The 21,234-nt window shown below is 40.9% G+C and overlaps 2 protein-coding genes across 5 annotated transcripts in view; one reads left to right on the forward strand and one right to left on the reverse strand.

Moving 5' to 3' along the window:
* Positions 1-18,693, reverse strand: part of LOC102753743 (N-alpha-acetyltransferase 16, NatA auxiliary subunit-like) — a 44,606-nt gene extending 25,913 nt beyond the window's left edge. The window contains exons 1-4 of the mRNA XM_015572592.1: positions 18,612-18,693; positions 16,899-17,003; positions 15,125-15,282; positions 10,485-10,619 (exon numbers count right to left, since the gene is read on the reverse strand). Coding sequence (XP_015428078.1) covers positions 10,485-10,619; positions 15,125-15,282; positions 16,899-17,003; positions 18,612-18,648 — 435 coding nt within the window. The 5' untranslated portion in view covers positions 18,649-18,693. The remainder of the gene's footprint in view (positions 1-10,484; positions 10,620-15,124; positions 15,283-16,898; positions 17,004-18,611) is intronic.
* Positions 3,756-21,234, forward strand: part of MTRF1 (mitochondrial translational release factor 1) — a 109,298-nt gene continuing 91,819 nt past the window's right edge. For 2 of the 4 annotated variants that reach the window (XM_006776931.2, XM_015572589.1), the window contains exon 1: positions 3,756-4,147. The gene's annotated coding sequence lies outside the window, so the exon portion shown is untranslated. The remainder of the gene's footprint in view (positions 4,148-21,234) is intronic. The other 2 variants (XM_015572590.1, XM_015572591.1) reach the window with 2 other exon arrangements.

Here is a 21,234-nt window from a genome sequence, read left to right on the forward strand (position 1 = left end):
ATAGTATTCCATCGTGTAGATGTACCACAGTTTTCTAATCCATTCATCTACTGATGGGCACTTATGGGCACAAAATTTGAATAGATATTTCATCAAAGAAGAAATATAAATGGCTAATAAGAACATAATAAAATGGTCAATATCATTAGTTGTTAGGAAACTGTAACAGGAAATGAATAAGCTATACTTATAGAAAGCTACCCTTATTAATCTTAGCAAATATTAAACCCAGCTTGTTACTCTAACCTGATTTTTCTCAAAACTAGAGCTTACATGTTAAAAGGTTTTTTTCAGTATACTTCACAATCCAGCAGTTTCAGTTCCTGTGTGAACCTAAGGAGCAGCTTGACCTTCAAGGCTCTGGTTAATGCCAACTGCCCAGACACAGGAATTCACTGACAAAAAAAAAAAGATGGCCAACTCAAGGATGCTGAGTTAAAAATCCATATCAGGACCAGCAAGGACACTGCTGGCATATCTACAGCCCCTCCCCCTGATCTCCGTTCTGCTTTCCTTCTCCCTCTTAAAAACCTCTGCCTGCAATAAGATCTTAAAATGGGTTTTTGAGGACTGGGGAGAGTCCCCCATCTTCTCAAGATGCCAGCACCTGTCTCACAAGTTTGGCTTTCATTGCTGCAGGCAGAATTCAGATTTCAGTTACAATACATGAAAACAGATACATATCCACTAAGATGACTATCATCAAAAAATCAGACAATAAAAAAAAGTTAGACAATAACTGGTGCTGGGGATGAGTAGAAATTGGAACCCTCATACATTATTGGAGGGAATACAAAATGCTTCAGGAAAACAATTGGGCAGTTTATTAAAAAGTTAAGTGAAGCCCTGGCTGGTGTATCTCAGTGGTTACAGCATCAGCCCAAGCAACAAAGAGTTGGCCCCAGTCAGGGAGCATGAAGGAAGCAATCAAAGTGTCTCTCTCACATCAGTATTTCTCTCTTTCTCTTCCTTTCTCTCTCTCTCTCTCCCCCCACCCCCTTTTTCTCTTTCTCTCTCGTCCCTCCCTCCCTTTCACTCTCTCTTGCAGTTGTAAAAAAAAAAAAAGAACTCTTACCATTTGCAACAGCATGAAAGGACCTAGAGAGCATTATGCTAAGCGAAATAAACCAGTCAGAGAAAGATAAGTATTACATGATCTCACGCATATGTGGAATCTAATGACCAAGATAAAATGATGAACAAAAACAGGCCCAGAGACATAGAAACGTCAAACAGACTGTCAAACCACAGAGGGAAGGCAGGAGAGAGTGTGGGGGGGGCGGGGAATAGATCAACCAATGAACTCATATGCATATATGCATTGTTATCGTACTTCCTTACATGGACTAAAGTGTAGATATGAAAATATAAGTATGCCCTTTATGTACTGAAAGGGAAGACACTCCCAAATAAATCAAGTGGAAAAATAACAGTGGCTCTAGTACAGGGGTGGGCAAACTTTTTGACTCGAGGGCCACAATGGGTTCTTAAACTAGACCGGAGGGCCGGAACAAAAGCATGCATGGAGTGTTTGTGTGAACTAATATAAATTCAAAGTAAGCATCATTTCATAAAAGGGTATGGTTTTTTTTTTTTTAGTTTTATTCATTTCAAACGGGCCGGATCCGGCCCGCGGGCCGTAGTTTGCCCACGGCTGCTCTAGGATGTTACCATTTTTGTTATGCCCTACCGGTTTGGCTCAGTGGATAGAGCATTGGCCTGTGGACTGAAGGGTCCCAGGTTCGATTCTGGTCAAGGGCATGTACCTTGGTTGCGGGCACATCCCCAGTAGGGGGTGTGCAGGAGGCAGCTGATTGATGTTTCTCTCTCATCAATGTTTCTAACTCTCTATCCCTCTCCCTTCTTCTCTGTAAAAAATAATTTTTTTAAAAAAAAAATTGTGGGGGTTGGGGGGGACAATGGGGAGATAAGGACACATATGTAATACCTTAATCAATAAAGAAAAAGAGGTTAAATATATATTTACCAAAAATACAATTTCATTCTTAGATATATACCAGAGAGAAATGAAAACATATATACACACAAAAATGTGTACACAGATGTTCATAACAGCATTATTCGTAATAACAAACTAAAATCAATCCTTGTGTTCACCAATTAATGAATACATAAGCAAAGTGTCATATATCCATAATAAAATAGTATTCAGCATTAAAAAGGAATGAACTACCAATATATGCTCTAATATGGATGAATCTCAAATACATGCTAGAGAATAACAGAATCTAGAGACAAAACACTACATTATGATTGCCTTTATATTATTGTATGTCCATTACTTATACATATGGAGAACTATATTATTCTACAAGTCTTCTCTGAACTAGACTCTGGGATAGAGATAGAACAAAGAGGACTTGCCATACAAACTCTGTATTGAGATTTATTTGATAAATGAAAAAGGTCTTTCACTCTAGCAGGTAAAATTAGTTTAGCTATCATTCCAAAAAAATAATACCTTGCTTTTAGAGTAACTTTCAAAGAAAAAGTTCTCATCAGGAAAATATGAAGAGGATGATGTTAGCAAAAATGGTGAAGACCTCCAAAAACTCATATCTCTGTAAAAGCAATAAAGAAGCTGTCCAAAAATCTCAGCATCACCTTTTTCAGAACTCTGGAAATTAATCAAAGGTTTGTAGCTACCTGGGGAGCACTTATTGAAGGAAAATGGCTGAATCTTGGTAAAACCAGTGAGCTCTGTGGTGTTTTAACTTGCCCTAGTCCTACTACATGCTCTTTAGCTACACAGTATCTTGAAAAATAAGCTTGTGTTCTCAGAGCAGCCACCAGAGAAAACAGAATAAAGCTGGAGCTCTTTCAAAGTCTCCTTCCCAAGGAACTGTAATTAACTGACCCCTCAGGTGGCTCCCCGCAAGACCCCACATATAGGCAAACACAGAGCTTGCCCAGAGCAAAAAGCCTTAGGGGGAGGAGAGGGCCAAAAGCGTTAGTCAGAAACAATTATAGACAAGTGTTTATCTTTACAGTGCCTGAAGTGATAAATAACAGTCTGCGCAAACAATAGATTAACCAAAAATCTTAAAGGAGAAGCTGGAAAATGTGATGTCCATTAGGCTTTGAAAAGCCACAGACACATAGAGGTATGCACATGCTCAGTAAGGCCCCAGGAAACCCTAAGCTCTCACCTCTTGCTGACCTTGACACTACATAAACAAGAAGCAAAATCAAAGGCAGAGTTATAAATTGCCTGACTCAGTGCTGAAGGCATACCCCAACACACCTATAGAAAAAATTAACACAAACAAGTTGGTTCTTTGAAAGACCAACAATATTGACAAACCTTCGGCTAGAATAACCAAGAAAGAAAGGACTACTAAAATCAGGAATAAGAGGGACATTAGCACAGACCTTACAGAAATAAAAGGAATATAAAGAACTATTATGAAAAGTTATATGCCATCAAATTAAATAACTTAAATGAAATGGATTAATTCCTAGAAAAAATATAAGCTACTGAAACTCAAGAAGAAATAGGAAATCTGTTGTAGTAATATATAGAAACGTTTAAAAATGCTTTACAAATGTCTAAAAATGTTAAAAAGGTTTTAAAATGTTTGAGTTAACTTTCTTAAAACCTAAAGTGTGATATTAAGGACACATACCCCACCCCACTGCCCTGAAGCGTGTGTACCCCATAGATACGGATTTGAACATCAGTTACTAACTCAGAGTGACTTGCTAAGATAACCATTTGTGCGAGTGATGTATTCTCCCTAAATAACCACATGTAGCCCCTCGCCCTGATTGAGATTAACATGCGTGCACTGACATAACTCATTGATAGCCACCTGAACTGCTGCGGGTACAAAACAGGCTTTAAAAATGGGTCCTGACCAGCTAGCGGTGCTGGCCTGTCGAGACAGCCACAAAGGCACGTCGTCCTTTTATCAGTCCTCAGTCCGGAAAACAACGCCGCTCCACGCTCCTCTCTCTGCCAGATGACAGAAGAACGGCTAGTACCTACCGATTGAGACGCTACCGAGCTCTCGGGTGAGGAACGCCGGCCCCCTGCATCCGGACCGGACCAGCCCAGCTGCCGGACCCCAGAGGACAGCACCACTGGGATCCCCTCAAGCCTGTACCCGCAGCATCAGGAACTTTTGTGAGTAATAAAGTGCTGTGTGATTTGCAACTGCTTATGTTTCATGTGGTGTAATTCCTCCGGCAGTTAGTTGAATTATTTTGCATACGCTTAAAACTGAAATTAAAGCTTCTAGTCTTTTTGGTCCTAGACTTGCCCTTTGTCCTGCTTGTGTAGAGTAGCCTCTTCGCTAGCAACTACTTGAATGTCCCAACACCTGCACGGTTAAAGGGACGCCTTAGATAAACACCCCAGATCCTTTCCCAGGATCTACTTGAGACAAAATCTAATTAGACCAATAACAAGTAGAGAATAAATTAGTAACCAATGAACTTTCATTAAAGAAAGGACCAAATGTCATGGCAACCTTCACAAACTTCCAAAAAAACAAAAAGGAACACTGCCTAACTCAATCCATGAGGCCAGATACAGACATCAAACAGAAAGAAAGTTACAGACAATATCTCTTATCTCAATATCCCTTAACCTCACTATCAAAGAAACACAAAAGAAAAATGAGATAAATGTCTATCTAAGAGACTAGAAAAACTAATAAAGCTGACAAGGGTCAACAAGGATGCTGAGGAAACAATAATTGTAAAACCTTGCTGGTAAGCGTATAAATTAGTACAGCTACTTCAGAGAGTGTTGATAATAATACTTAGTAAAGCTGAAAACACACAGCTACAACTCTACAATTCCAGTTTTAGGTGTACACTGAAGAGAAACTCACAAATGTGGCTCATGAAACAGCAGACAAGAATCTTCATTACAGCATTGTTTTTCAATAGAGGCAAAGTAGAATGGATAAACTATGGCTTACTCATATAATGAAACTCCAAACAGCAGTTAAAAATGGGTAAACTAGCCCTACATGTATCAATACAGACATCAAGAAAAGTTGAATGAAAAAAACCTGCATATCATCCATACAGATTTTTAAGTATACAAAATAATACTAACTTTTCTGAACTTATACATAATGTAAATGCACTGGAATGACATACCAATTTCAGAATAGTGGCTACCTCTAGGGAGGCACATGGGAGAACTTTAGCTATTTCTGTAATTTCATTCCTTTAAAAAATAAAATCTGGAGTGATATGAATAATGTTAATATCTATTTAATTTCATGTGTATATTTTTGTTCTTTTCTCTTTTACAAATTAAAATGTATTTATTAATGTTTACATCAAGTATAAAGCAATATATATTAGAGAAACAATTCTCAGGCACAAAACTTTCATTTCTTTACAGTGTTTGTCATTTGAATATTGTTGAAATTAAAGTGTACAAACATTTTTATATTATTTATTTTGCATTAAAAATTCTGGACAGTTAGCTCAGTTGGTTAGATCACCATCCCAATATGCCAAGGTTGCAGATTCGATCCCTGGTCAGGGCACACACAAAAATCAACTAATCCTATCTAATAAAGAGGTAATGTGCAAACTGACCATCACTCCAACTCACAAGATGGCCGCCCACATATGGACACAAGATGGCCAGCAGGGAAGGGCAGCTGTGGGCAATCAGGCCAGCAGGGGAGGGCAGTTGGGAGGGACCAGGCCTGAAAGGGAGGGCAGTTGGGGGCCACCAGGCTTGCAGGGGAGGGCAGTTGGGGGTGATCAGGCTTACAGGGGAGGGCAAGTGGGGGCCATCAGGCCAGCAGGGGAAGGCAGTTGGGGACAACCAAGCTGGCAGGGGGTTATTGGGCCAGCAGGGGAGTGGTTAGTGGGTGATAAGGCTGGCAGGCAGAAGGTTAGGGGCAATCAGGCAGGCAGGCAAGCGGTTGGGAGCCAGCAGTCCTAGATTGTGAGAGAGATGTGAAAGTAGTCTACAGTATCTAGGAGGCCACATGAATTTATTGAAAGTGGTTGTCAGGAAGAATTGAAGGGTACTCACACATATGTATAAACACACACACACACACACACCCACACACACACACACACAAGCACAAATTTTGTGCACTGGGCCTCTGGTTCTATATAATAAAAGCCTAATATGCAAATCGACCCAACGGTGGAGCAATTGGAGAAACAACCGGTCGCTATGATGTGCGCTGACCACCAGGAGGCAGACGCTCAACACAGGAGCTGCCCCCAGCCCACAGGCCCCAGGCCAGCCAAGGCAGGTGCCAAAGGGAGCCCCGCAATCACCCCGCCGGTCACCTCACAGATCAGCTCTGATCACCAGGCAGGTCTAGGGACCCTACCCATGCACAAATTTCATGCACCAGGCCTCTGGTCAATGCATAAATAAGTGGAAAAAATTGATGCCTGTCTCTCTCAGTCTTCCTAAAATCAATAAATAAAAAATTTTAAAAAAAAGAATTCTGAATCCCACCCCTTTTTTTTAAGTTATATATTTTTTATTTTTGTTCATCTCATTTTAGGGATTTTTTTGTTTTTCAAGAGAAATGTTTATAACTGGATAGCATTGCAATGGAAGCAGCTTAGGATGTTGGAGCTATTGTCAGCCATTCTTTCAAGACAGCCTCCCTTTACTGAATTGGCATTAGGGAATAAACAATCCTTGACCGTGATCAAGGATCAAAAGATCCCAAACCTGGTGAGATATGCCAGCCTTTGCCAGGGGGGTTAGTCGCCAAAGACTAACCTGGAAGTGGCTTAATGGACATGGGTTGGATAGAGAAGGCCTAAGTGTAGCAACCACCTGCTCACAGCTCCTATTAACCCTATAATGACTGAAATGACCCCTCCACTCTATTTTTGTGTTGTTTCTGCACAGACTCCGGAAAAGTGAAGGCTGCCAATCTAAGTAGTACTCAAATGTGAGGAACTGCTAGTCTTGGATTTTTTCCCCCATTAAATTCAGCTGATCCTGTAGATCAGTAGAGAAATGTAAATAGATTCAAATTTTTTTAAGAATATATTTTATTGACTTTTTTTTTTTTACAGAGAGGAAGGGAGAGGGATAGAGAGAGAGAATCATCAATGAGAGAGAAACATCGATCAGCTGCCTCCTGCACACCCCCTACTGGGGATGTGCCCGCAACCAAGGTACATGCCCTTGACCAGAATCGAACCTGGGACCTTTCAGTCCGCAGGACAACGCTCTATCCACTGAGCCAAACCAGTTAGGGCTAGATTCAAATTTTAAAAAGAGCCAAAATGCAGTTTGTTTGTTTTTACTATATCAAACTATGCCAGTGCTTTATTTAGTAACTAGAGGCCCAGTGCACGAAATTCATGCACTCAGGGCTGGAGGGGCTGGGGGGGTCCCCTCAGCCCACATTGCAAGAGGGTGCAGGCCAGGCCAAGGGACCCCACCAGTGCACGATCAGGGCCAGGGAAGGACACAGGAGGTTGGCCAGCCGGGGAGGGATCACAGGAGGGCTCCAGGGCGTGTCTGGCCAGTCTCGCTCAGTCCCGATCGGCCAGACCCCAGCAGTAAGCTAACCTACCGGTCTGAGCGTCTGCGCCCTGGTGATCAGTGCACATCACAGCAAGAGGTTGAGTGGCCTTAGCATATCATTAGCATATTACACTTTGATTGGTTGAATGGCCGACCGGATGACCGGACACTTAGCATATTAGGCTTTTATTATATAGAATTCTCTTCTGTCTCATGGCATATGTCTACTTGCTTATATATTACATTGTTAATTAAGCATTTGTAATTTTATATGTAATATATGCATTCTTTGCCAGTTTTATTATATAGACTATGAACCTCATATGCATATATACAGGAAGACAGAAATCTAACTCTACCACAAGCTGCACAAATGTTATCTAAGCATTAAGTAAGTGTAGATCATAGGACTGCTAATCTCAGTTTGCTCTGTGATGTCACGTGCAGAATGTACAATTAACTGGTGATTTCCTCATACTTTTGATACTACTTGTACCTGTATATCTTTTAGAAAGACATTGATGGAGTCTGTATCCCTTTTGTACTTTTAATACAATAATTGTACATATTAGTTATATTTGTCTGGGAGATGGTAGAAATGTACTATGTTTATGCTTCTACATCCACTTTGTATAAGCTGGAAAAAAATATATAACATAAAAAGAATTCTGGGTTTTTTTTCCAACCACAGTTTACATTCAATACCCTTCCACACCAATTTCAGGTGTATAGCAAAGTAGCCATTAAACCATATACTCTAGTGTTCCTCCCTGCTGCCCCTAGCATCTAACTGGCACCATACCCTGTTATCTTGACATTATTGATCACATCCTCCATGCTACAATCCACATCTCTGTAGCTATTCTGCAACTACCAATTTGTACTGCTTAATCTCTTCACTTTTCTTTATATATATTTTTTTTATTGATTTTTTACAGAGAGGAAGAGAAAGGGATAGAGAGTTAGAAACATCGATGAGAGAGAAACATCGATCAGCTGCCTACTGGGAAAGTGCCCGCAACCAAGGTACGTGCCCTTGACCAGAATCGAACCTGGGACCCTTGAGTCCGCATGCCGACGCTCTATCCACTGAGCCAAACCCGTTAGGGCAATCTCTTCACTTTTCACCCAATCCAATCCCCCTATGTTCTGACAGCTATCAGTCTGTTCTCTGTATCTGTAAGTCTGTTTCTATTTTGTTTATTTTGTTCATTAGATTCCACATATAAGTGAAATCATATGGTATTTGTCTTGCTCTGACTGGCTTATTTCATTTACCATAATACAGTAAACCTCAATATAATAGACTAATTCAGGCAAGGGGGTGTCCATTAAAACGAAAAGTCCGTTATATAAACATGCGATTTTTCTGAATGCATACATTAAAAATTTGACAAATTAGTTTAGCTGTTTTTACTTATGTAGACGTGTAATTAAAATTAAGTATGTATGAAAAGTTTAATTTCACAGAAGAGTTTTCTACATGTATTACTGTAACTTTTAATTACTGAATACGTCTAATAAATGAGTGCATTCATCAGTCACCAAGAGTACACAAATGTACATGGCTGAGGCATGGCTTAGCACACACATTAGAACATTGGCCTGTAAGAGTGTGTTAAAATCTGCTACAGAGCCGTAGCCGGTTTGGCCCAGTGTACAGAGCATCAGCCTGCAGACTGAAGGGTCCCGGGTTCGATCCCAGGGGACATACCCAGATTGTGGTCTCTGTCCCCAGTAGGGGGCATGCAGGAGGCAGCCAATCAATGATTTTATCTCATCATTGATGTTTCTACCTCTCCCTCTCCCTTCCTCTCTGAAATAAAATATATATACATATGTGGAAAGGAAAGTTCAAAAAAATATAACTGCTACAGAAAGTCTCCTCATTTGACAACCAAATCAATTACCTCAAGTAATGCTGTGTGATCACGCCTTAATTATTTGCTGAACATTGTTTATGAGGGGTGACTCTTGGATTTAATTATGTAGACTATACTTGTAGACATGTAGTATTTATTTATTTTGGCGAAATTACTACAGTGTTTTTCCCAACATATGGCCTATTTGCTAGATTTGTTAAAAAATAACAGCAAATTGATAACAAAACAATAACCTGTTAGTTTCTTATATGTAAATCCTGGTTAAAAGCATTTTAAGCCCTGGCCAGTTTTGCTCTGTGGTTAGAGCGTCAGCCCTTGGATTAAAGGGTCCTGTGTTCCATTCCAGGTTAAAGGCTTAAACTCAGGCGCAGGCTCGATCCCTGGCCCCAGTTGGGGGCATATGCAGGAGGCAACCAACTGATGTGCCTCTCTCACATCGATGCTTCTCTCTCTCTCTCCCCTCCCCTTCCACTCTCTCTAAAAATCAATGGAAAAAAATATCCTAAGGTGAGCATTAACAAAATAAATAGATAAATAAATAAATAAATTTTTTAAATTTAACAGGTGTCAATTTTCACGTATGACATATGGTCCGAAAATTTTGTCCAATAGGTACAAAGTCTGTTAAATCAAGGTATACAAAATCAGGGTTTACTGTATCCTTTTAGATCCATCCATGTTGTAGCAAAAGGTTAAGATTTCCTTCTTTTTTACAACTGAGTAGTATTCCACTGTGTAAATATATTACAGCTTTTTCATACACTCATCTACTGATGAGCACCTCGGCTGCTTCCAAATCTTGGCTATTTAAATAATACTGCAATGAACATAGGGGTACATATACCCTTTCGAATTAGTGCTTCGGGTTTCTTCCGTTACATTCCCAGAAGTGGAATTGCTAGGTCATAAGGCAATTCTAATTTTAATTTTTTGAGGATCCTCCATACTGTTTTCCATGGCAGTTGTACCAATGAATTCAGTTTTCCCGTTTTTCCATAGGCCACAAAACTTTAACTCACATTTGGGGGTTGGGACAATATAGAAGTTAACTATTTTATTTATGAAAGTAGGAAAAAATGTTAAAATGAACTTACTTGCTGTGTTTGTCTAAATTCTTCCAATAGTTTTAGTGCCATGTCGTAATCTTTCAGCAAATGGTATGCAATAGCATACCCAATCCAGGAAGCACGCTGTGTTGGGCGCAACTGAAGAAGCTGATACCTTGTCTCCTTTAAATAAATAAATAAATAAATAAATAAATAACTAAATAAATAATTTTTTTAGCTTTTTATACTTTCTATAAAGTATTTCTGTTCATCACAGTTTTCAGGAAACAATTCAATACCTTTAATTCTTTTTTAATGTATTCAATTAACAAATATATGTTCCACAATAAAATACTTTCTGTGTGCCTTATCTAAATTATTTAACTTGTAAAATACCTCATGTAATGTAATGCTCATTGTAAGACTGTCACTGAAAGGTCGGCCCTGAGGCTCATGCTTTTAGGCTGACTTATAAAATTACCTTTATATAATAATTTCTTCTGGTAATTACCTATCTTGAGTGCGCAGGCTGACGCTCTATTCACTGAGCCAAACCGGTGGGCAGGTAATTACATATCTTAAAAGAGACACTGAGATAGTTTTTTACTGAACTAAATTTTGCTGTTTACAAAATTATTATATGAAATTACAATGGATTTACATTGTTATAGTAGGCTCCAGAGACAGGATGGAATTCTCAAACATCTTTTCAAGCAGAAACACCACTGCTGCCACTCTAAGACAGGTCAATATCTATTACATTAGGAAGAAAACACCAGAAATTCCACTATGGCTATCCCAGAAGAATCAAGATATCATCATTAACAGAAAATACAACCTCCTTACACAGGCCTCACTTCTTCACTGCTCACATCTGCCTCCAAGTTTTACAAAAGTGCATCTGCTTGGAGGAACAGGTCTCGAAAAACACTAGCTACAATGAAATTTTGAAAATGTAGTGTTTAGCTTCCCTTACTCTGTTGTTACAACTGGTAAAAGGAATGCCAAAAGGGCCCTAACTGGTTTGACTCAGAGGACAGAGCGTTGGCCTGTGAACGGAAGGGTCCAGGTTCAGTTCCAGTCAAGGGCATGTACCTTGGTTGCAGGCACATCCCCAGTAGGGGGTGTGCAGGAGGCAGCTGATCGATGTTTCTAACTCTCTACCCCTGTCCCTCTTCCTTCCTCTCTGTAAAAAATCAATAAAATATATATTTTTTTAAAAAAAAAGGAATGCCAAAAGGAATAACAAGATCAGATCTTCTTTCATAAAAAGATTACCTTTGACGAAACAACTTAGTATCACTCCTCTACCTTCATGTGTAAGTGTCTGGTTCCTTTTAGGCATATAAAATTACTGGAGGCCCAGTGAACAACATTCGTGCACTTGGAGGGTGGGGGCAGCATTCCTCAGCTTGGCCTGCGCCCTCTCTTGCAGTCTGAGACCTCTGGGGGGTATCGGGCCTAAGCCAGGATGCAGACATCCCTCTCACAGTCCGGGGCTCTAGCAGTCCAGGACCCCTCACTCCTTACCACCTGCCTGCAGCAGTGGCCAGGAGAGGCTCCAGCCCACCGCTGCGCTTGCCAGCCATGAGCCCAGCTTCTGGCTGAGGGGCCACCAGAGGGCAGCTCCTGCATTAAGTGTCTTCCCCCGGTGGTCAGTGAGTGTCATACCAAGCAGTCATTCTGCCTTTCTGTCGATTTGCATATTAGCCTTTTATTATATAGTGCTAGAGGCCCGGTGCACAAAAAATTGTGCACTCGGGGGGAGGAGGGGTCCCTCAGCCCGGCCTGTGCCCTCTCGCAGTCTGGGACCCCTCGGGAGATAACGACCTGCTGGCTTAGGCCTGCTCCCAGGTGACAGAGGGCAGGCCCAATCCCTAGGTGCAGCCCCTGGTCGGGCTCAGAGCAGAGACGATTGGGGAGTTGGGGCGCCGCCCCGTCATGCACAGAGCAGGGCAGATCGGGAGGTTGCGATGCCACCCTCAGTCACGCTCAGGGTAGGGCCGATTGGGGGGTTGGGACACCGCCCCCTGTCACAGTCTAGGCAGGGTCGATGGGGAGGTTGCGGTGCCACCCCTTGTCACGCACAGAGCAGGGCCAATCAGGGGGTTGGGGTGCTGCCCCCTGTCACGCACAGAGCAGGGCGGATCAGGGAGTGGGGGCGCCTTCCCCTGTCACGAACAGAGTAGGGCGGATAGGGAGGTTGTGGCCCCGCCCCCTGTCACACACAGAGCCGCAGGGCGATCAGGGGCTTTGGGCGCTGCCCTGTCACGCGGATCCCGGTGCCTGGAGGCATATTACCCTTTTACTATATAGGATAGAGGCCTGGTGCACGGGTTGGTTTGCCCTGAAGGGTGTCCTGGATCAGGGTGGGGGTCCCCACTGGGGTGCCTGGCCAGTCTGGGTGAGGGGCTGAGGGTTGTTTTCAGGCTGGAGGGGGACTGAAGCTCTCAACCGCTCCTTTCTTTCTTTTTTTTTTTTTAATTCTGGGCCAGCTTTAGCTTTGAGGCTTGGCTCCAGCTCTTAGGCCTCCGCTGCTGAAAGCAGGTTTCTGGCCTTTGTTTACCTTCTGTATTTGAAACAATGTTGCGATCCTGCTGGCTGAAGCCCGGTGGACTAAAGCAGGTTTCTGGGGTTTTGTTTAGCTTCTAAATTTGTAACATAGTTGCTTAGAGTTGCAGCTCAGAGGCCTGCAGCGGCAGGCGAGGAACGTTGGAGTCCTCCGTCACTGAAGCAAGCAAGCCTCATGTTCACTTTAAGCTGCCTTGTTGCCGGCCGCCATCTTGGCTGGTAGTTAATTTGCATATTGCCCTAATTAGCCAATGGGAAGGGTAGCGGTTGTATGCTAATTACCATGTTTCTCTTTTATTAGATAGGATGCTATTATCACTCTCATTCCTTATTTTCATTATTGCTTCTGTTACTCCATCCCTTCATTAAAGTCTGGGTCGGTTTTCTTCTCTCTGCCAAATCCTACCATTATCCTGGGCAAATGGAACAGCGTAGAACACCCATCCAACAACCTATCTTACATCTAAAATTTCCTTATCTTTAATGATGTCCTCTACCCCTCTTCAGGGACCCACTCCCACAACCACATCCTAGACCAGGGATTTTCAACTGGTGTGCCACGAGATTTTTTAAAACATGCAATACCTATTTAGTCGAGTCAGATGCACTGACCTCTTTTCCCTTAGATTGTCAAATAAAAACATGAAAGCAGCCAACACAATAGCCATCTGGTGTGAATGAATAAAAATTATGTATTTTTTTTTGTCAGATTGGCAAAAAGTATAATCTATTTTTTGGTGTGCCACAGAACTTTAGTAATTAGCTTATATGTGCCATGAGATGAAAAAGGTTGAAAATTGCTAAGACTGTCAAATAGAAAAATGACAACAGTCAACACAATAGCCCATTGATGTGAATGCCCTGTTTAAACCATAATACATAGGTCATATAACAGAGCTGTATCTTATTGGTCATGCCACAGAAGGTTGCATCTAATTGGTTAATTCTTGGTACCAGAAATCCTTATATACAAGTATAGGCACCTGATTTTTTTTAAATCACTTTGGAGTAAAAAGGATAGATAATTACTATTATTATTATTTTTGTAAACCAATCAAAATTATATCTTTTTATGATCAGATTAGCAAAAATATGTATTTTTGGTGTGCCACCGAATTTTAGTAATTAGTTTAAAAGTGCCATGAGATGAAAAAGGTTGAAAATCACTGTCTTATTTGCCACCCAGAAATCACAAAAACAAATTATCTCATTCTCTGGCCATAGCGCCTATGCTGCCAACATTTTCACTCAGTGACATTCCTACCCTTGTTCTTAAGAGGACACCATTAGTAACTCTAGTTCCTTGCGTCCTTCACTTCTAACCACCAGCTCTTTTACTTTCATTTATTTCACTATCCCTCTTAGGAACCACTCTGTTGCCAATATTCTTAATTTCTTTGCCTCATGAATATAACTAATGTTAACTCTCACCACACCCAGGCTGTTAAGTACTGCTGAAGAAAAACCACACAATCTTGAAGAATGATTATATCAATCTCAGCAGAACTCTTTAAACATCTGCAAAAAATCTAGGCATAGGGTATAATGACTTATGGCAGAAGGGCAAAAGTAAAAAGTAAATGAAAGACAATTTATTTAAGAAGTGTTAAGAGTTGGTGGCCTCCTTCACAAAAGAAAATAAGAGAATTACGTTTTGGACATAATGAGTTTAGGATACACATGGAGATGTTCAGCAGAGCTGAAGAAGCCAGTATGGACTACAGAAAGACTAATGTATGGCAATCCTCACATTATTTTATATTTACTAACCCATAATAAAGAAAGCTAACTAATCTCTACATTTAGATTTCAATTATAAACATTCTTTTTATCAAATTTGTAAATGTCAAACCAACAAAGAATACAGTACAGCATTTGTACACAGGAGATAGTACAGTTGTTTTTTTTTAAAAAAGCATTAAATAAAGTTATCCCTTGTTGATAATGCAGTTCTACAACTATTACTGGGGGAAGGTCCCAAGTGACTTTCCACTTCTAGACTATAATGAACAATCAAATCTACATGATCTTGGCTTACACTCACTTCATTCTGAATTCACATGTTTTAAATTATATCTATCTGTTAAAATGTGTACACTTAAGATTAGAGTACTTACTCGGTAACCTTCAAGGTCTCTCATCTGGATCTGCAACAGAGAGAGATCCCTCAAAATTTGCAGATTATCTTTATCTAATTTCAGGGCATTTCGGTAACACTTAATAGCTTCATCATATTTCTTATCAGAACGCTGCAAGAGTCCATATACATGCCAACCTATTAAGTTAAGGAAATACAGACATTCACAGGTACTAGAAAATACTATGCTACATACCTATCTAATATAAAGCTTACTTTAACGAAATGGCATTTTTGTCTGAGATTTATTTCAGAATAACCTGGGGTCAGAGGGAAGGGGACAGTGAGCAAATGGTAAAAGGTAACATGAGATCAGCCTTGACGGACAACTGTTAAATTATTGAAGCTAGGTGCTGGGCACATTCACTTATTATGTACTAGTATTGAAAAAGAATATACTAGAATACAAAAATTATCTTTTAAAACGAGTCTATATTCAATCAATTCTAAAACAACATGTAACCATCATTTAATTCACCAATGATATTAAAAACCACAAAATTAATTTTTTATTTATTGTAAATTAAATTCTTAGCATATCTTGGAGCCAAAACCAATACCATACTTATATGCCCTCTCTCTCTGCTCGAGAGTAAGCACTGAGATAAAGAAGTAAGTATTGCCCTAACCCAGGCATGGGCAAACTACGGTCCGCGGGCCGAATCCGGCCCGTTTGAATGAAATAAAACTAAAAAAAAAAAAAAAAGACCGTACCCTTTTATGTAAAGTCAAAAAGTTTGCCCCCCCCTGCGGGCCTAACCGGTTTGGCTCAGTGGATAGAGCATCAGCCTGCGGACTCAAGGGTCCCGCGTTTAATTCCGGTCAAGGGCATGTACCTTGGTTGTGGGCACATCCCCAGCAGGGGGTGTGCAGGAGGCAGCTGATCGATGTTTCTCGCTCATCGATGTTTCTAACTCTCTATCCCTCTGTAAAAAATCAATAAAATATATTTTTTTTAAAAAAAGAAGTATTTAGTATTTTGAGAGAACCCTAAGCTAAAAATGTGAAAACACAACTAAGACTATTGATGTTCAAAACTGGCCCGGCCCATAGATGAATTAAATGTAAAAACATAGGAAACAGGAAAATATGTGAAAAGGTTATTAATAAATATATAAATAAGCAAAACAGAAATGAATATCAATTTCAATGATCTAACCTTAAAAAGTACTTTTGTTCTTTTACAAGCTGGATATTAGACACAGAAAAATACAATTATGAGTATCAGTGAAAATAGCTATGTCCCTATGCAAATGAAACAAGCTGAAGAACCAATATAATATCACACTTAATACTAAATAAAATGTTTTAAAACAAATTTCCTCTGAATTTTTCTTGTACAGTTTCTTAACGAAAGTTTAAAGAACATAAATTTTACTATACAGGTTTACTACACTATACAGGTTTGTAAGTTATCTGGAGCGATGTGAAATATCACTAGTTTATGGATGTATAGAAAAAACAATGAGGTTCAAGTCACATATAATTATCAGCACTCTTCTCTCACAATAAGCACAACTGAAATACATACCTACTGAATAGAGATTCTCTTTAAAATACTCCAATAAATGAGGCATAGGGGACAGATAAACTAATACTACAAAATGTTGATAATTATTGAACCTGAGTAATTAGTACATAGAGTTCATTAAATTCTCTTCTACATAGGATTGAATTTTTGAATTAGGAAAAAACACTAATAAATTGAAAATATATATATGAAATTAAACTACTCAACCACTGCAAAAGGATACAGACATGACTCTTGACATCATTACGAAGTCCTTTACGAACAAATTCATATGCTTCTTCTTTTTTTCCTAAACAGTTCAATGTTAAGCCTTTCATAGCCAAAGTCTCTGAAAAATATTTTTAACCTCTATTTACACATGAAAGATTCAAATTATCTTAAGGTTATTTTAACATTTGACACCTGCCATGCTTATATTATTCATCTTTTTAATCCCATAGTTAGAAGAACTTCTCTCCAAAAACGGCATTTTAAAGATTTGCTTAAAGTTTAGCCCAGGTCCTTTTCTGAAATTCCTTAGGTAGGGGTTGAGTTGCTAAAATGCTTTCTGCTCTTTAGAAGACTCTTTAAAGGGGGTTGAGATGATTCTGCTGAGAAAAGGTAACACAGCAGGCACCGGAATCCTGTTGAGCTAAATCTATACAGCAGTCCACCCTTCACCTGAGATCAATTCGAATCAAGAATCAAATCTCAAATCTGACTTACATCCCACAAAACAATCTACCTTAACAAAGAGAAAAAAAATCACCTTACCCAATACTGGAATAGACTGCATTTTTGGCAAGTTTATTCTAACTAATCCTAATTCGGCTAATTAATACCCTTTTACCTTTCAAGGATACAACACTGGATGACAGGAGTGGCAACCCAAAAATATGTTTACAGTAATTAATGAAAGATGCTTTAGATTGAAATAACTCTCTGAATAACGCCCCCCCCAAAAAATAATCCACAAGGGAATTAGATAAGAACAATTGTTTTCAAATTAATGTCTGTGGATTTTTGTTTTCAGAACATGGTGAGTCCAAGCTCCTATAACCAAACAATTTTTTTCTGTTTATACATAAAGAACTTCCCTACAAGCTTCCACTTAATAATAGATAAGGGTTCCATAGTGAAAAAGTTTGAACACAAGTTTAAATTTCTAAAATTCTATGAAATGAAGACTTCTTTCCATTTCCTTCAAAGAATGTTTTCAACATTAGAAAGCTGAGCCAGGTCAGCCTATTTTCCCAATAAGACAATTTCAAGAATTACCGGTCTAATATTCAGTTATCTCAGTTAACTTTGCTTTGCTATAGGACCTTAATTTGTATATCTAACCTCATCTATCCTTTTAACAAATACTAGTGACCAGTGAAAAAAGATGAGAGAAGCAAATGCAAACTTATTAATATCAGTGCTAGAAAAACAACTCAAGATAAACAATCTAATGATAAATGTCATATTTATATATAAAGGCCAACAGATATATAAAAGACATCTACCAAAGAATAAAATGTATTTGACTGTATCTTTATACTACTTCGGTATTGCAAATATTGTCCTAATTTTATACATAGAAAATCAAAGAATAAACTTAAGTTCTAGTAAAATAGATGAAATCACATCTATAAAAATATTGGCATATACTCCAACTGTTTCCCAATGAATCAAACAACAACCTCTCATCTAATAGTAAAGACTCGTATATGTATATGTATATGTATATGTATATGTATATGTATATGTATATATAGGCTTAAACATAATAGAAGTAAAGTAACCTTGAATAAGACTGACATGAAATATAACTAAAAATGTTAAATATTTATACACTAGAGAGCTACTAGGCCATGGAATCTGGGAAGTATTCTTCTTTCACTGTTAGGAATCCTATCTATCTGATTTTAGAATTAGATTTCCCCAAAGCAATCTCTCACAGGTAAGACAATACCTCCATGTTCAGCAAATTTTGGATTCGAAAGAATCATCTTGCAAAACTTGAGTCCATTTTTATATTGCTTCTGTTCATAACATTTCTGTAAAGAAATATACAAAAATTATTTTATAAAATGAATATACACGAAACAACTTTTACATAATTCAAGATCCAAAGTGAGGTTTAAAACATATGTGATGGAAAGATTTTATGTCAATTTATATCACTTACTAGAGGCCCAGTACACGAAATTTGTGTGGGGTGTGTGTGTGGTGGTGGGAGGGGTGTCCCTCAGCCCAGCCTGCACCCTCTCCAATCTGGGACTGCTGGCTCCCAACCACTCACCTGCCTGCCTGCCTGATCACCCCCTAACCACTCCCCTGCCAGCCTGAATGACGCCTAACTGCTCCCCTGCCAGCCTGGTCCCCCCCCCAACTGCCCTCCCCTGCAGGCCCGGTCCCCCCCAACTGCCCTCCCCTGAAGGCCTGGTCGCTCCCAACTGCCCTCCCCTGCGGGCCATCTTGTGTCCACATGGGGGCGGCCATCTTGTGTGTTGGAGTGATGGTCAATTTGCATATTACCTCTTTCTTATATAGGATAACATGAAGTGTGTTTCTGTTACCGAACTGTTCTAGTGTCTGAGCATTTTCACTTTTACAGAAGATACAGAAAAAAAATACACTTAATAAACAGGGAATTTAATTGTCAATCAATACTGCTACAGCTTTTTAAAATTCAAAACCCAAAAGCAAAAATATATGTGACAACGACAGAAAAATACTAGAAACTGCATTAAAAGCCTTTGGTACTTCAAGAATGGAACCAAAAGCCCAGCCATTGTGGCTCAGTGGTGGAGCCTTGACCTATGAACCAGGAGGTCACAGTTCAATTCCCGGTCAGGGTACATGCCCAGGTTTTGGGCTCCATCCCCAGTGTGGGGCAACTGATCAATGATTCTTTCTCATCATTGATGTTTCTATCTTGCTCTCCCTCTTCCTTCCTCTCTGAAATCAATAAAAATATATTAAGAAAAAAAAAAGAATGGAACCAAGAAATACACATACAAAATACTGGGGGTTTTTTGAGCAACCCTATTTTGTGTCTACAGAACTTGCTATAACTCATATTAATTCCTTAAGGTAGGTGTCATTACCTCCACCTTACAGATCTGGAAAATGTTCATAAAATGTGTTTATAAGTGATTCAGCTTAGCTGCAAACTCTGGTGTGACTCCAAAGATCATGGTCTTCCCATTACTAGTCTAATGTAAGTGTAAGCAACCTCTTTATTCCTAAACTAGAGGCCCAGTGCACAAAATGCATGCACAGGTACTGTCCCTAGTGGCTGCCGGCTGCCAACTGGGGCCTTCCTTCCCCCAGCTGCCAGCCGCTGGCCGCCGGCCAGGGCCTTCCTTTGTTCTGCGCCGGCCCCTGGTTGTCAGCACACGTCATAGTGAGCGATCGAATTCCTAGTCGGTCAAACTCCCAAGGGGACACTCTGCATATTAGGCTTTCATATATATATATATACTAGAGGCCCAGTGCATGAAATTTGTGCACAGGGTGGGGGTGCGTGCATGCGTGAGTGGGTGTGTGTTCCTCAGCCTGACCTGCACCCTCTCCAATCCAGGAGCCCTCAGAGGATGTTCTACTGACGGCTTAGGCCCGCTCCCTGTAGTTCTCTGCTCTCTGCAGGGCCTGCCGGCTCCACACCGCAGCGAATGCCAAGCAGGCCATGCTGGGTGCTGCCTACGGGCCGGGCTTGCCTGCTCCCCAGTCGCCCTGACAACAGCCAAGCAGGCCGTGCTGGGAGCTGCCTTGTGGACTGCTTCCCTGCTCCCAGGTCGCCGTGGGCCGTGCTGGGAGCTACCTGCCGTCAGCACTTGCCTGCTCCCCAGTTGCTGAGGCAATGGCCAAGCAAACCATGCTGGGAGCTGCCTGTAGACTGGGCTTGCCTGCTCCCTGGTGGCCCTGGCGACAGACAAGCAGGCCGTGCTGGGAGCTGCCTGCAGGCTGCGCTTTTCTGCTCCCGCGTTGCAAGCAGCTCCAAGCAGGCCGTGCTAGGAGCTGCTTGCCTGCTCCTGGGTCGCCATGGCAATGGCCAAGCAGGCCGTGCTGGGAGCTGCCTACCAATGGGGCTTGCCTGCTCCCAGGTTGCCACAGGCCGTGCTGGGAGCTGCCTGCGGGCCACGTTTGCCTGCTCCCAGGTCGCCTTGGCGACAGCCAAGCAGGCCAAGCTGTGCTGGGAGCAGGTGATGAGGTTAATTTGCATACTCACTCCTGACTGGCTGGTGGGCATCGTGAAGGTATGGTCAATTTGCATCTTTCTCTTTTATTAGTGTAGACAGACTGGAAGCCTGGTGCACAGCTCATCCACCCGTGCGAAACTGGTTCTCCGACATTCCCCGAGGGTTCCCAGATTGTGAGAGGGGCCAGGCCAGGCCAAGGGACGCCACTGGTGCACAATCGGGGCTGGGGAGGGACTGCGGGAGGGCTCCAGGGCGTGCCCAGTCCAACTCACCCAGTCCTGATCAGCCGGACCCCAGCAGCAAGCTAACCTACCAGTCGGAACATCTGCCCCCTGGTGGTCAGTGCGCATCATAGCAACTGGTCGAACAATAGGACACTTAGCATATTAG

The sequence above is a fragment of the Myotis davidii genome, unplaced genomic scaffold (genome assembly GCF_000327345.1).
Source record: "Myotis davidii unplaced genomic scaffold, ASM32734v1 scaffold105, whole genome shotgun sequence".
Taxonomy (NCBI): domain Eukaryota; kingdom Metazoa; phylum Chordata; class Mammalia; order Chiroptera; family Vespertilionidae; genus Myotis; species Myotis davidii.